Consider the following 16,862-nt stretch of genomic DNA (forward strand, 5'->3'; position numbering starts at 1 on the left):
TGAGCTGTCCAGGAATCGCAGCCAGAAAAAAGTGTTCCTAAACCAACTTTTTAATATTGACCTTCCTATACCTTATAGGCACATACTGGAGTTTTAATGAAGTAGATGTTTACCTTAACAGAACATGAGGAAATAGGTATCTTTGTTTTTATTGTTACTGATAAGTCTTCTACAGATTTAAACTATGTAAAGAAGGCATCAGAGTTTATTTAAAAAAGGAGTAGTAAACTGCATACCCCCCAATCTCCCTTGCTGATCTTAATCTAGGATATTCCAGCTCTTGTATACCTATTATTATTATTATTATTATTATTATTATTATTATTATTAATATCCCACCTTTTTCTCCATGGAGCTCAAGGTGGCACAGGTGGTTCTCCCCCTCCTCCTCATTTAATCCCCACAACAACCCTGTAAGGTAGGTTTCCCCCCCCCCAATAAATTTTATTAAAGTTTGAAAGAAAATATACAAAAGTTAGTATCAAATATCTAAGAAACTAATCTAAATAAAAACTCAAACCAAAAAAGGGGGGGGGCAGAAGGAAGGGAAAAAATGAAAGAAAAAAGGGGGGAATGAAACTAGTAAAAAGGGGGGGGGGAGGGAACTTCTGATTCTTTGTCAGCTATATATAGAAAAGAACATCCACACCAAAACAACACCCAACAATTCCAACTTCTATAAACCAATATTTTCTTCAGTCCTCAAACCAAACCCTGTGAGGCTGAAGGTTAGGCTGAAAAGCAGTGACTGGCCCAAGGTCACCTTGTGAGCTTCATGGCCAAGTGGGGATTTGAACCTATATCACCCAAATAGAGTTCTGCAATCTGTATGGCAGCTGTCTGATTTTTTCCAAGACATCCTCCTGGGTTGCACCCTGCGACTACAAACTAGAAAGGGGAGGAGCCACTGTCTGGATGCTCTCCCTCTTTAATCTCTAGGAGGAAGTCAAATCTAGGCATGTAATGGATTGTACTGGCCCCTCTGTATAAGAACCATGGTGTATTTCCACCATTATTAATTTTGAATGACAGCAGAGGTCATAAGCCATATTTCTACAATGCCCACATCACTGTGGACATTGTACTGGAATTGTACAGTTCCAGGAACTCCCTTGGAATCAATAATGGCAGTTCCTACTGCCTAGCAAAAGCTAACTGGGCTGTATGAACTGCCCATAAACTGAACAGGATTCAGGCTGAAACTAAATCAAGCACTGTCTATCTGCTGTTGACTCACCTTCTCTTCCCGGGTGGCCCCTGAACCTTCTCCAAGGCTGGTGTCCCGGGGCTGCAGCTCCAAAACAGTGCGGAAGAGCTTTTCTGAGGTTTGGGTCAAGAATCCAATTTCTGCATTGGGGTGGAGGCCATAAAGGTACGGAGACTCAGCAGGCAACGTATTGTCTATATACTGGGCAGCAAAATCACATCAGGATTATCAGCAGGGTTTCAGGCATTTCACACAATACTACCAACAGGACACATGTCTCCCATTCATCTGTAGTGCTAGTGAGCCATTAGAGCTGCAGGTATGCTGCACTAAAAATCAGACCAGCCTCAGCCCAACCAGGTTTTGCAGCTGTTATACCCAAACCTTGCTATAAATCTCCAATAAGAAGCCATTTCTTAACTTGGTTTAGTGTGTCCTTTGGGTGCAACAGTTTTTGCTTGTAGCTAGGAAATGGATAATGAACAGTGGCACTGTTAGCCCTGAACTTTGGGGCAGAAAACAAGGCCCTCAAAATGCACCTGTCACTGCAATGACTTTTGCTTCCTTGTGAAAAAAAACAACTTTTTACACAGAGGTGTGTTTGAGTGCACTAGAGAGCAAACCGACCCCTTCAAAACCCCCCTCTTAAGTGATGGGTGGGAAAGGACTGATTAGGCATTAGGTGTCACAGCTGGAATGGGTTGCTTTTTCTTTCATACATTTTTTTTGGGGGGGAGGAAGAAAAGTGTATCTCTTTCTTTCATTCCAGGTTGGTTGTGGAAGGGTAGGTGGGGAAATGAGCAACCAGGGCAGCACATGGAGAAGAGAAAGCAGGGTGGCAGAGCAGTCAGAGGAACTCCTGGTGCACATCTTGCCCTGGGCTACCTCAAGCTTGGGAGCACCACTATCAACAAGTACTCACAAGTCCACTTATTTTCTTCTAAAATAAAACAAGACTTGCTCTTCATATCCTGTTGCTAGCAACTCCCCCTCCCTGCCTGACAGAAGATTAAACAGCTCTTGAAGATCCAGAGGTATTCTCATAAAACCTTAAGATAAAAAGTGTCCCTGAGCATACTGAAGGAAGCAATATATGAACAAAAGTATTAATAATATAATGAACAGCACTGTCAAAGTGTGTGACAGTGCTATCCTCTACTTGTTCCCCCTGAAATAAGCTCCACTAAGTTTGGCAGGACTGATTCCCAAGTAAGTGTGTACAGGGTTAGGATTGCAGCCTCAGAAATGCTTTCGAGCAAACAGGTGCAGTTTTCCATTAGGTCTGCTGTGGTTGGAAAAAGAATAATTCCTATTAATGCATTAACTGAAAGAGTGCAAGGTGCACTGTCACCTTTAACATTAGAGTGGGCTCTTTGGGGGGAGATTGTGAACAACTGGCTGAAAAAGAACCACCACCAGAAAATAAATAAACAAAGTGTGTTCAGCAGTGATACCTGGTGATAGCTGTTGTAATCCATGTTCCCTGGGAGGGGAAATCCTGGGGCCAGCAAGAATTCTCCCTCCAACATTTCAGGCTTGATGAACTCTTCCAAGTAGGTCTTGCAGAGACGTCTGTCCCAGTCATCTGTGATGTGTCCTCCATACATGATCTCTCCAAAGAGGTATCTCAAATCGTCATAGGGAACCTAAACAACAATAGGCACTGAATCAGACCAAAGGCCTACCTAGTCCTGTTTTCCACAGTGGCCAGCTAGATGCCTCTGGGATGCCCATAAATCAGGACAGGAAGGCAACTGCTGTTGTTCCCCAGCACCTGGTAATTCAAGGCATCGTCCCAGAGGCAGAATGCAACCATTGTGACTAATCACAGGCTACAGGTTGCAGGAGGTGCTGCTTCCTAGGAGCATAGTCACCCTGCACCCTTTTAAACCTGAAGTCTCAGGGAATGCTTTCATGTCACTACTTTTTTTCTAACAAATTTAATGTAACACAGCAGTTAAAACTGCTCCATGTTGCACACAAGAGATTTGCTCAGAGAAGCCCAGACTGCAGAACAGACTGTGTGTATATGTGTACATGTATGGTGAGGGGAAGGGAAGGGAGAAAGGGTGGGAGGATTGCTACTTAAAACAAGGATTTTCCCGGTTCCCTAGACTGAACACATTTATCTTGACAGCCAAACACTTCCAAATATTTTCTCAGAAATGCCATGGTGGAGACACACACAGGCCAGAAACAAAAGTTCATTGGAATGGGGATTGTAAGATGAAAGATTATGCCCTTTGCTTGGAGCTACAGTAGTAGATCAGTCCCCAAAACCAAAAAAGGTCACTGATAATCTATTAAACACCCAGGAAAAGGTTTCATGATTTAATGTATGAAAGATATGATGCCGCTCACCTTTGAACTAGCCTCCAAGTAATTGTACAGAACATTGACCGAAATGGTCAAGTCCCCAGTGTTAAAGGGGTATGAACGATTCCAGCCCTGTGGCCCAAACTTGCGTCTTTCAGCTACCACAGCATGAAAGTAGCAGAGGGAAAAAAGGATGCTCTTAAATTCATTCTCACGGGTACACATTTCCAGGGTGTCCTGCAAGGCAAAAGCAGGGGGTGGGGGAGAGAGAAATAGGTGTCTTCCTGGTAAGCACCATGCTAGGTCCTCAGCAAGGGCCTAATGAATTGCAGATTTACCAAACACACATACACACTGGAGCACTGGACTTGGGTTATGCAAGTATCCCCCCCAAAAAAATTATGTTAGATTTATTTGTGTGGGAGGTTATAAGAGGGTCAGAGTTGACTTCCTAGACTTACCAGAATTATGCCTCTTCATTAATCCATTTTAATGGGTTCTAATTTTTTAGGATATACCGGTAGCCTATTTGTAATCCAATTAATTTTCCTACTTTGAGAGGGATACCGTATTGGCCTGAATATAAGCCTCACCTTTTTACCAAATTCTGAGTGTGAAAAGTTAAAGCGCGGCTTAAATTTGCGACCTTACAAAAATGGACTTTTACAATATCGCTGCTGAAACAGACATACAGTAAAACAGAATGGGTGTGAGTGCCTGTGGAATTTTAAGGGAACAGCTTATATTTGGGTATTGTCTCTCCACCCCCCCCCCTTGAATTTTAAAGGTGCAGTTTATATTCAGGTGTGGCTTATATTTGGGTCAATACAGTATTATTATCAGGCCAAGTAAATAACATTTTAATTTTTTCAAAGTGTTTTACATCTGATGAAAACCACAACTAAAAATATCCCAAACAGAAATAAATCTTTAAGCTTGCCTCCAGAACTTATGTAGAATAAGCAAGCACAATCCCACTTGTCCCATCTTTTCCTGTTTTATAAGCATTTCTGATGTGGCGGATCTTGGCCATTTCTGTACTTTGCCTTATAGTGTGCTGCAGACCGGATGACTGCAGGAGACATATTCTTTTACTGTTTACTACATCTGGTGGGACGCAGGTGGTGCTGTGGTCTAAACCACTGAGCCTAGGGCTTGCCAATTGGAAGGTTGGCGGTTTGAATCCCCACGATGGGGTGAGCTCTCCCATTGCTCACTCCCAGCTCCTGCCAACCTAGCAGTTCAAAAGCACATCAAAGTGCAAGTAGATAAATAGGTACCACTCCAGTGGGAAGGTAAATGGCGTTTCTGTGCGCTGTTCTGGTTTCACCAGAAGTGGCTTAGTCATGCTGACCACATGACCTGGAAAAACTGTCTGTGGACAAAAGTCGGCTCCCTCGGCCAGTAAAGCAAGATGAGCGCTGCAACCCCAGAGTTATCTGCAACTGGACTTAACTGTCGGGGTCCTTTACCTTTACCTTTACATCTGGTCACCATGCTTTCAATGGAATCAATCATCCAACAATACAAAGGGCTCCTCTGTATTTGACCTTCAGCCCAACAATACTGCCATCTTCAAACTAACCCCGTGAATTAAAGAGAAAGCATACGCCCACAGCTTGGAGTTATGGCCAGTGCACCTTGTCTCATTATGACAAATTGCAGGACAATAGAGAGCAGGACAATAGAGAGCCAGCATCCATGGATACATGGGTTTAAAAGTGTAACTAAGTGAGAGAAGCAGCAATCGACTTCTTTCCCCAAATTTTCCAAGCTCCAGGATGCAAAAGGGAGGGAAAGGCAGTTCTAAGACAAATGCACCCTGTCCTTATTTGACTGCACATGTCTCTCTAGTTGCAAACCCAAAACAGCAACATGATGCTGATGCAATACCAAACCACAGTCTTTATATAAAATTGATACAATAATAAGCTCTTTGTGAGACTCTGCTCCTTGCATTAGTTCTAACAGCAGCTCAAAGCAGCCAAATGAGGTGTGAAGCCACTGCTCCCACGTACAGCAGGATTTCGAGGATAAGATACATTTTGTAAGAATCCAGCCATTTCGAGAACATTAATTACTATCTGATTTGCAGAGGCAGGATGGGAATGAGGAAATCCTGAAAGTTCCACCCCCTCCTCTCTCCTCAGCCTGGGATTATGAAAGAAAATAGATGTAAACAAAATAAGCCAGAGTTCCAGCATTGGTCCTCACCCAACTGCACCTGCCCAGAGATTCCAGCTCTTACACAGGAGAATACTGCAATGGAATGGCAAGGCCCATCATCAGAGTTCAGCAACACACATCTTTCCACTAAGGGAGTGAAGCCCCAGATCATGCATCCTAGGTAGTGCTGGCTTAGACCTATGGGCAAGGGGACCCACTCCTCCCTCTCCTCCTTCTGGCAGACTCAGGATGGCCAATCAAGGCATAGCAGCCTTGCACAGAGGGTTCTTGCTGGTCTCCCTGCCAATGGGAAACCATCACAGTAATGGTGTGACAAGCACAAAGTGACCATTTTAAGGGATGCAAGAAAATGCCTAAGTGTGTACAGCTTTAAGGAGACTGCGAAAGTACACTAGCAATTTCCCCAGTTCACATAGACACTGGCTCCAATTGGCAATGCTCAAGGACACACACAGCAGCACAACACAGCGGTGGAAACATGGCACTTGGTTTTTATCTCAGTGAGTCTTTGTAAAGCCGTTCCCAGTCCAGTGCACAGCTATGCATGCCACGGTGGGTGTACTGGCTAATTGCTAGGCTAATTGCTAGGCAGAACACTGAGATTCTTCCTGAGATGGTGGGCCAATACCTGGTTGAAGTTGTCCAGAGCCTTGTGGAGGTTGGCATGCATTCCTGTTGGGGGCTCGTTGGTGATTTTGATGGAGTTCTCGAGGATGCCCTGTGGTATGATGTGTCCTTCAGGTGAAGCCGCAGGCTCTGCACTAATGAAGACATGAAATGCAGGGTGACTGCCTTCACTGTGCTGCTCTAGCTTCTTCTCCAAGGAACTCAGCCACTTGGCCACCAGGTGGATGTTCTAGCAGGAGAAAATGGGGTTATTACCGCAGCTGTCTTGAACAGGCACCACACAGACCCCTTCCAGGAGGTGAAATGTGCTCTATCCTCCCCTCACTTCACAAGCAAATACCTTGCCTAATAACCCTCAGCACTGTAATCCACTTCCACAGACATTAGCTGCACATAAAAGGATGCGAATTTTATACACTTTGAAATGCAAAATAATCAGGACAAATAACTAGCAATTAAGAAAACAGCTCAGTGTGTTTGTTTTCTTAGGGATGATGTTATTCCATTTGTTAGAATAATGTACTGCTGGTGAAGTGACGCTATTTCTTCCAGACAAAACAAAGTTCCTGTATATACAACTGAAATGAAACTGCTTGATAATTTTCAATCAAATAACTCAGCCTTGAAATCCAAGCCAGTTCCCAAAAAAATCACATTTCACATTGTGCTCAACAACAGTGTAAGTGCCTTTGTTAAAAACTGGTTAATTTCAGGCTAGTTGTGCCTCCCACTGCCAGCTGATGGTCACTCTCTTGTTAAAGATTTCATCAAAGGCCATATTGATGAATGAAGACATAAAAGCAAAGAGAAAGGTGGGGGCGTGTAGGAGGATAGGTAACCTGCTGTTATAAATTATCAAGCTGGCATATCTGCTGTTCCACAGATACTGTATACATAAAAGTTTGATTATTTATTTGTTTGTTTGTTTGTTTGTTTTAAAAACTGGATAGAGCAGAGGAAGGAAGGGGTAGAAACTCTAGATGATAGCTGGGAAACAGTCCAATGTCCAATGCAGCACATCTATCAGGAGATCCACTTGCTGAATTTCTGGTTCTAATACTTAAAGGCAGTGCTTTATTGACTGCCTCACTTATGTAAGCTGCTTTGGAAGACTCCATTTTGGAGAGGGAGAACTGGGATCTAAGTTTTTGCATAAAGATAAATAAGAGGTTAATCTGTTGTTTTCAAGTGAATTGTAATGTTAAACCACAGAGCCTAGGGCTTGCCGATCAGAAGGTCGGCGGTTCGAATCCCCGTGATGGGGTGAGTTCCCGTTGCTCGGTCCCTGCTCCTGCCAACCTAGCAGTTCAAAAGCACGTCAAAGTGCAAGTAGATAAATAGGTACCACTCCAGCAGGAAAGTAAACGGTGTTTCCATGAGCTGCTCTGGTTTGCCAGAAGCGGCTTGGTCATGGCTGGCTCCCTCGGCCAGTAAAGCAAGATGAGTGCCACAAGCCCAAAGTCGTCCACGACTGGACCTAATGGTCAGGGGTCCCTTTACCTTTAATGTTGTGCTCTTTGTGTGTTTTAATTGTTTTATTCTTGGTACTTTAAATATTGTCATTGCATTGCACCAGGGAGACAGAATAAATAAAAATAATGCAACTGTGCAGGAATGCATATGTGGACACACACACACACCTATCACTTCTCCACCTCTCCCTCTGCCCAGTATGCATGAATGTGCAACACATGTATCCACAAAGCAAATGAAATAAATAACAACATGATAATGGAAAGCTGGACAGGAACAGAAAAATACACCATTGCTGGCTCTTGTCTAGCAATAGGGGTACAAACACTCTAAAATTACTTAGGGTGATCCCAGACCCTTCAAGTGGTTAGCAATCCTATTACTGATTCACCATCTTGGGATTACACTGACACTTGGGTAGAGGGTAAAGTAGCTCTGTGTGTGTGCATAATACAATACCAGTTTGTTCCTTGTAGGCCTGGATACCATTTTTTTCTACGCAAACTCCAAATGTTGCTATGCCACCACAGAAACATCCAATGCTGCACAAATATGTTCAGCAGTGGCTCAGTAAAAATGTGGGTGTATGCTGCACACACAAATCAGTGCATATAGGAGCAGAGTTTTACAAAGTACTTCACCATGTGCACTGCTTGGATACACAGCCAGCCCGGTTCACATGACTGAATGCTGGGCATGAACCCAGGATTGGGTGCATTGGATCAATTAAAGACAACTGGAGCACAGAAAACATTTATGAAGCAAATGGAAGACTGCTGTGAAATTTGACAGCACTGCAGTCTTCTTCACTTCAACTGAAGCTTCAAAACAGCTCCCACAGAGCCCTGTAATGCAGGCACCTTATACTGCTCTCCATGCAGTAACTCAGATAGACATGACAGATTCAGGCACAAGCAAGATAGTGTAAAAAAGACCCCAAATTTCTATGGATAAAATTTGACAGAACAGAACAGGCACTCTCCACAGAGCATGATGAAGATGGATTCTTTAGGAGATTGAACCTTGTGCTGTAAGGATATGGCAACAGCTGTTGCTTTTTCTTCCCATTGCATCTAGGTGCTAATTTATTTATTTCTATTCAGTTACCTTGATGAGATGTGGCTGATTAATACTGTCTGGATAGCAAGACTACTCTTGCAGCTTGTCGCTGCTCAAAATGCAATACATGCACAGACATCTCAAAACCCCACTACAGCCACTTTTACATTTACACCAATAATGGCATCAAGCCCATCAATTTGCAAAATTCAACTTCCTGAACTTTCTTCTTCTGATTGGTAGAAGAATAATGGCCTAAACCTGAATGGCTACAAGACCCATGGTGCTGCAAAGGACTTTACCAAGCTCTTTTAGTAAAAACCACCTGACATTAAACTGTTCTAGCTGGGTGCCCCTTGATGATAAAAGTCTCAGCAACTTTTGTCTTAGTAACTTGCCTAGAATCCTGTACACACTTCCCTAGGAGTAAACTCCGCTAAAGATAGCAGAACTTAGTTTGGAGTAAAGTTGCATGGGATCACCCTGTTTTAGTGTTCTATTTCCTTTAAGAGAAATGCTTTGTAATATGTAGCCCCTACTTTCTGTCTTATCCCCCAACACAGTGTTCTCTCAGTAAAGACAAGGCGGTGATCCACAAGCACCCAAGGTTCTTTTCCTGACCGTAGCTGATAAAAAGAGAGCTGTGTGGAAATGGCCTCTCAAAATTCTCCGCTCTATTTGTACCCAGAGAAACTGGGCGATAGGACCATATCTCTAAACTTCTCCAGGAGGAAGAGTAGTTCTCCTAACAGGTCCTTGGGGTGTAGCGGTGGGCAGGTGCACTTTCCCCCATGAAAGTCCTCCCCAATTGCTCCTGCAAGAGATGACAGCAGCAGCAGCAGCAGCAGTGGTAGTGTTGGCAGCCTGACCAACATTCTGCATCCTTTGCAGTGCCCCAGACCTCGGGTTATCTCAAGGCCCTGCAGCGCGGGTGGGGTAGTGTCAACAAAACTGGGGAGGGTATTTAATTCTGCAAAGCTGCCTTCTTTTATTGGATATGGGGGGATTAAAATCTCAGATATGTTCTCAGAAAAGTGGGGCTTTTCAGGCTGAAGGCAGTAGTCTATGCCCCCTCCCTTCATCTTATTTCCAAATGCACAGTGGGTTTCCTAATCCATCTAAGGCTTGAAATGTGCTGCATGCAACGGAAAGAAGTGCTTGGTAATGAAGCAACCCGCAGGAGTTCCCTGCCATCTTTTTTAATGTAGGGCTGGTCCTTCTGGATGCCATGTTTATGTTATGATTCATCAGAAGTACCTTGTGCTTTTTCAGTAAAAGTATTTTCATCACCCGTTCTGGACTTTGGGTTTTGAAAATCGCGACAAAATGTGCATATACACACACCTTTTGAAAATTAAAACTGCCATTTGTGCAGCGCTGAAGGTGTGAGTAGGAGTGTGAGCATATGTGTGCATGCTCCTGTCAGGGAGACAGATTGTATATAGCAATCAAAGGAACGAGGATGCATATGTAACAGACTGGGAAAGAGTCCAAGGATGGATAACACACACACACACACACACACACACACACACACACACACACCAACAGTATGTGTAGGTGTTTGAATTTTCCTTTAAAAAAAAAAAAAGAAGAAGAAGACTCCCAAACATCTTTAAGCTTGTACATCTTACAAGGTAAAACATGGATCATAAAGACGTAGGTGTTGCTATGGTAACTCCTGGAAATAGTACCGTACGAACCAGCAATTTAGTTCACCACAGATTCTCTCCCACACCAGTCAGCAGAGGTATACTGTAAAAGTACCAGGAGGTTCTCTTCCCCATTTTAGAGACACTTTTCCAGGACCATCTTCCCAAGGTGTGTCACAAAGGTGGAAGTAACCCATTCTGCAAATCGGCAGGGTAACATCAAAGCGTAACTTTTGAGGCCTCCAATATCTGCCTGGAAGGCCTTGCTGAAGATGCTGTGCAGTCAGCCGTGGCAGACAGATTGGCTCTTGCTGGCATTTCAAAAAGTATATTGCAGAGCTGGGAAAGGTGCAGAAAAAGGGCAACCAAACCAATCGGGGGTCTGAATCAACTCCACTATGAGATAAGGCTACAGCATTTGGGGCTCTTTTGTGTAGAGAGAAAAATTCAAGGAAGGAGAGATATTATAGAGGAGTATGAAATTAGGCTTGGTGTGGAGATAATACTGGGACCTGGGGTCATTCAATGAAGCTAAATTGGGAGCTGAAGTGGGATAAAATAACTTCCTTACACTTAAACTATGGAAGTCAATACAAATGATGGCCACCAGCTTAGATGACTCTAAAGGTTTAGATAAATGTGATTCCCAGCAACTGGTATTTAGAGGCAGTAAATAGGTAAAACATAGGCATCGTGGTTGGTATCTATTTATAGGCTTATCCTCAACAAATAGGTCTAAATTCATTTTAAAGCAATCCAAGCTGGTGGTCATCACTACAACTTCTTGTAGTTTTGCTATGTGCTTCTTGAAGTACAGGTAAAAAGGTAAAGGTAAAGGACCCCTGACAGTTAAGTCCAGTCGTGAACGACTCTGGGGTTGCGGCACTCATCGCGCTTTACTGGCCGAGGGAGCCGATGTTTGTTCCAGGTCATGTGGCCAGCATGACTAAGCCACTTCTGGTGAAACCAGAACAGCGCACGGAAATGCCGTTTACCTTCCCACTGGAGCGCTACCTATTTATCTACTTGCACTCTGACGTGCTTTTGAACTGCTAGGTTGGCAGGAGTTGGGACCAAACAACAGGAGCTCACCCCGTCGTGGAGATTCGAACCGCCAACCTTCCGATTGGCAAGCCAAGGCTAAGTGGTTTACACCACAGCACTACCCACGTCCCTGGGATACTGCCAGAGCCCTCACAGTGCCTTCCCAAAGCTGGGTAAGCCCACAATCACAGCTGTAGGTGGGTGGAAACAAACAAACAAAGATTGGGTTTTCTCTGCCCTGCATTTATTTATTTATTTATTTACTCATTCATTCATTCATTCACCACCCAAGCTAAGCTGTGAGTTGCCTGTACTTCCTTTTCTCTGTTCTGAGTCTTCCAACATTCGATTTCACTTGATGGCCCCAGGTCCTAGTGTTATGAAAGAAACAGGAAGAAGTTTTTCCACTTTCCTAACCACTTTGTCTGCAATATACTGTATATTCTGGCGTATAAAACTACTTTTTAATCCAGGAAAATCTTCTCAAAAGTCATGGGTTGTCTTATACGCCGGGTGGAGAATCTGCGGTCGAGTATATCTCAAACTCTGTATTTTAACTGGAAATTTGGGGGTCGTCTTATACGCCCAGTCGTCTTATACGCCGGAAAATATGGTACATAATTTTATGCACCTTTTTGAGGTGTGGTGACTAGAGCTGAGCACAAGTGTTGTTTCTCTATGTGTTGCAACAATTGTAGCTTTATTTTCCATCCATTTGTTAAGGATCCCTAGCGTGGAATTTGTCTTTTTCCACATCTGCTATACACTGGGTTCAATGTTTTCATTGAGCTGCTTCCCCTGCCTCCATTAAGCATTTGCATGATTCCCATCTACCCAAGATGTCTTTCTGAGTCAGTCATTGGCCGTTCAGACCCTATTAGCATATATGTGAAGTTGCAGAGGCTCAGATCAGTTTCCAAAGCATGGCTCGCTATCCTGCCCAGTAGTTGGCAGAAGCAGAAAAAAAATATGCAAAATAAGCACATGCACATATGTGCAAATGCATTTAATCTGACTAATTTCTACACATCAAGGAATTCTAATTTGGTTGGCAATGAACCCAAGGTTACGTTGAAGGTAATTGTTGTTGGTGGGGTTTTTTAAAGCACATTGCACATGGCACAGAACAGTTCTGCCTTGGCTTGTTTGTGTAAAAAAAAACTCCTTACCCTCCACCCCAAGCATTTGACATGTAATCCAATTATTTAACATGCAATAAGGAAATCTCTGCCAAGCTTTTGATCAGTGCATTGCTCTGGTTGAGCAGCTCATTGTTATTTAATTTAGTACATGAACCCAGCTCAGTGAAGCAACAATGTATGAAAATGAAAAGGCACTCAGGAATTCAATTAAGTCAATCAACTGAGTGAAGGTGGTGACATCCTGACTAATGGATAAAGACTGTGGTTAAATTAGGACGAGCTCATGTCTGGACTTTTCCCAGTAAAAAAATGGGATACAAACCAAGGTATTTGCTTTACTTTGCAGAAGTTACAACAGTGCTTTTTTTTCTGGAGTCGGGGTTTAAAGGAGAAAAAGTTTAGGTCAAGAGCTAAGTGTGGCATCAGCGGTATCACATGTGCAGCATCAGGCTTCACGTACCCCACCACACTAACAGCAAACAGCTATGGAAGCCTAGTTACGGCATCTCTCTCAAGGTACTCTACACGAATGCAGAATGTTAATGGGGACAAATACTGCTTCTTCCTTATCGGACAGCGACTGCAGGGCACAAGATGAAAGCTCAACCATATTAGGTAAGGTGGGGGCATGAGGAAGCACAGAACTGTACAGTTGGGACTCCAAGAGTCATCTAGTCCAACCCCTGCAATGCAGGAATCCTGCCCACAGTCACAGCCATCCCTGGGTGGACTTGAAGAATCAGAGTTACAGACTGGGTGGAATTCAACGTCACATTAATATAGTCATTCCATCAGTGCGAGCATTCCCCGCTCCCCTTTTCCTGTATTCTCTCCTGGGAGTTCTCCTGACCCTCCTCAGAGCAGATTTGGGGAAAGGTGCAGATGGTGTATGGTGGGGAGGTGAGGGGAAACTCCCTCCACACTAGAGGAATTCCCTGCACTGGCTTCTGCTGGCACACTGGGCTAGTTGAAACCAGCTTTCCTATTCAACTATGAGCGTTTGTTGTGTTTTCTTACTGCTTTTCCTTCTTCTGTGAAGGAACGGACTGTTTTCAATATTGATTGTTGTTTTCATTGTTTATCATACTTCATTGAAATTTACAGTGGGGACCCTTTTTGTGTAAAAGTTGACATAAGAGCATAAGATGAGCCTCCACTTCTTTTGAATTCTCTAAAAGAGGGAATGTATTTGACTAATCTTAAAAAGAAACTATGTTGACAAGTAAGTGTCCAATCTCCAGCACCAGCTGCAACATGGAAGTTAGGACCCTGCTGTGTATTTGTGAGCAGCATGTACACATTCATCTGGTTTACACATAACTCTAAGCCATTGTTTGTTTAACAAACCATGAGTAAGCACAGGTCGCTCGTTTCTCCAAAGTTTGCTTCATTTTACAGCTGCTATTGCCTCATGCCTTTGTAGTTTAGTGAGCATCTGGAGTGTGGTGGTCAAACCAACCATGATTAAGGAAGGGTGCTAGGTTCACACACAAGAAAAGCCCTGCTGGGTGAGGCCAAAGGCCCATCTAGTCCAGCATGCTGTTCTCACAGTGGCCAGTTAGGTGCTCATAAGCAGAACATGAGTTCAACAGAATTCCCCGTAATACAATGCCATAGTTAAAAGAATCCAAGGTTCACAAGCCAACAACAAATCAATGACTTCAGATTGCTGTTGTTGTTTTTTTACTGCCAACAGACCACATAGTTAAATTGGTTTGCACATAATGATTTAATTAATGGTGGTTTAACACTTCCCAGCAAAAGCTGAAGAACCAAGAAAATATGAAGAGAAACTGCAGCCATACAACAGATACTTTAAGAGAGAACACAAACCTTGAAGAAAGAAAAATAGCTGCCTTGCTGCCACCCGTGTTCAAGGGATCACAATTCCTTGGGCAACTCCAGCCCCTCATAGTTTGGGAAGTCAAATATTAAAAGGAAGCAATCTCTCGGCAAATAAATAAAAAACTTAAAATGGTCACATTTACAGGATTCCATTCCTCCTCTCTTCTCAACACCAAGTCAAGCCCAGAACAAACTTTGAAGTAAAATCACAAATCCCTGGCTCAGTGCAATCCAGGTTTAAATTGATCAGTAACCACAACACTGACAGCATATACAGCACCTTTCCATCTCATTTACCATCTCTGCTGAGCCTGCTGGGCTGGAAGAGAAATGCAGCCTGGAAAGCGCATTGGTGATCAAATCACCCACACTCTGCAAACAGGGGAAACAAGGCACTGAGCAGCTGCCTGAGTTCCTCAAACCTGGGCAAACAGCTAGAGAAAGGGATTAGAATTTGCATACTGTTTATCTGGTTACAACTGAACTTATGAAACAAGCTGCCCTTTTAAGGACAGTGAGGCATTTTTGCAAGAACTAACAATGAGGGCTGGTACCCCCAGGTACCTTGCATCAGATTCCTCTGACTGCATCAGATTCCCCAGTGGAAGAGCCTGGGCAGGGGAGGGGGCAGGCAGGAATTAGCTCCAGGATGGCGCTAGGAAACCCTGCATGAAATTACCAGTAAGTACCCAACTTTTTACACTGTCATATAGCAGCTGGATCCCATGTGTGTCATGCAACCAGACATTCATGAACACCAGCAAATGTGCATTCTTTAACAAGTGCTCCCCTGGTGCTTAGTGGGTAGGGAAATGCAAAGTTTTCTGTGGGTGAGAATCTTGTTTGAAGGGTGTCTTTTCTCCAGGAAGAGTATCCTGCTGCAAGTATATTGCCTAAGACACCTTTCAAACATTGTCAAAATACTGTTAATTGGCAAGTTGTCCTTGCAGTTGTTGGGCTAAAACAGGCTTCCTGGGCTAAAATGACTGATTTTGCCTTTGGTTTTTACTTTAAAAATCCGAGACATTTGAATGAATTGGCACCTTCAAGTGAGCAGCGGAACGCTCAGGAAAAGGTGGCAACTCATTTTGGAGTAGTGCAAGTGTAGAAATTGGTACTTGTAAGAGAATTCGACATCCTGAGCAAGTGTCTACCCCTAGAGCTCTGAAAATAAGTGGCATCGCCTGACTAAACATCAAGAGCTGGAGAGGCTGCGGAGCAGGGTTTTCAGTTTTCAGAGGATGGGGCTTCAGTGCTACACACCTCATTGCTCCTCCCCATTCCCAGCAAGAAACGCAGCTATGAAAAATAAGTATAGATATGCAAGTGAGCTCAATTTGCATACAGATATTGCAGACTCCGTATTTTTAAGGCCATGCTGCCACAGGTGTGTGTGTGGGGGGGTGTTTACTTACGCAGTGTACACAGCAGGGGCCATTAGGACTTGCAACCCTTGAACTGACAACAGACACATCTGTCTATAACAAAACTGAATTCTGCAGTAAGCATTTAGGGCAAGCCTGAGGAACCTACAGCCCCTACAGAGGTTGTTGGACTCCAACTCACTTTAGCCCCAAGACAGCATGGCCTATGGTGGGGAATGATGTAAGCTGCAGTTCAACCACACCTGGAGGACCACAAGGACCAGGTTCACAGAACATGAAACAAACACACACCTTGGTACTGTGCTCAAAGGGTCAGCTGTGCACCCATGAGAGATGTCACCAGACATGGTCTTGCTGCCATTTCAGTGGAAACCCACACAAAATCTGCAAGCTGCAACAGTGACTTAGCTCAATGTATTTGGCCTTACTGAGAAGCAGCTGACTTGTCATACTGCCAGCCTGTTCCCTACTTCAAAACCAATCATCAGTTGCTGCTGATTTAACCTGTTTCTGCAGCAGTTGACTCGGAAGCAAGGAGTGGTTTTCATCAAAAGGAAGAGAGATTATACCTGCAAGATAACCCAATGTCCCTCTGCTGCTGCAAGGTCCAAGGCTTTCTCAGCCACTACCTCCTGGCCTTGTCCAAGTGACACATTGTGGAAATTCCTGTTGTTAAAGGTGTAGCCAAGTTTCTTTCCTGAAAGAGGAAAGTAAGTTTTTTCAGCACAATGAAGCACACAGCACCACAGCTTGATCTCAGGGTGCTTCTTGGTGGAAGTTTATGGTAGAATCAGTGCTACTCATGTGCACAAGTTTCTCGCACCATCTACATGACATCATCATTACATTACCTGCCCTTCCTTTTCTTATGTATAACCTAGGATTTCATGTTACCATGGAAAATCCAGTAAGTAAAAATAACCCA

The 16,862-nt window shown here is 43.7% G+C and overlaps 1 protein-coding gene across 2 annotated transcripts in view; it reads right to left on the bottom strand.

The window, feature by feature from the left end:
* DNAH9 (dynein axonemal heavy chain 9) overlaps positions 1–16,862 on the bottom strand; it is a 146,056-nt gene that overhangs the window by 10,505 nt on the left and 118,689 nt on the right. For both annotated transcript variants that reach the window (XM_033139585.1, XM_033139586.1), the window contains 5 exons: positions 16,507–16,634; positions 6,339–6,566; positions 3,569–3,760; positions 2,662–2,853; positions 1,238–1,408 (listed from right to left, as the gene is read on the bottom strand). In XM_033139585.1, the coding sequence (XP_032995476.1) occupies positions 1,238–1,408; positions 2,662–2,853; positions 3,569–3,760; positions 6,339–6,566; positions 16,507–16,634 (911 nt within the window). The remainder of the gene's footprint in view (positions 1–1,237; positions 1,409–2,661; positions 2,854–3,568; positions 3,761–6,338; positions 6,567–16,506; positions 16,635–16,862) is intronic.

This window comes from Lacerta agilis, chromosome 2 (genome assembly GCF_009819535.1).
Source record: "Lacerta agilis isolate rLacAgi1 chromosome 2, rLacAgi1.pri, whole genome shotgun sequence".
NCBI lineage: Eukaryota > Metazoa > Chordata > Lepidosauria > Squamata > Lacertidae > Lacerta > Lacerta agilis.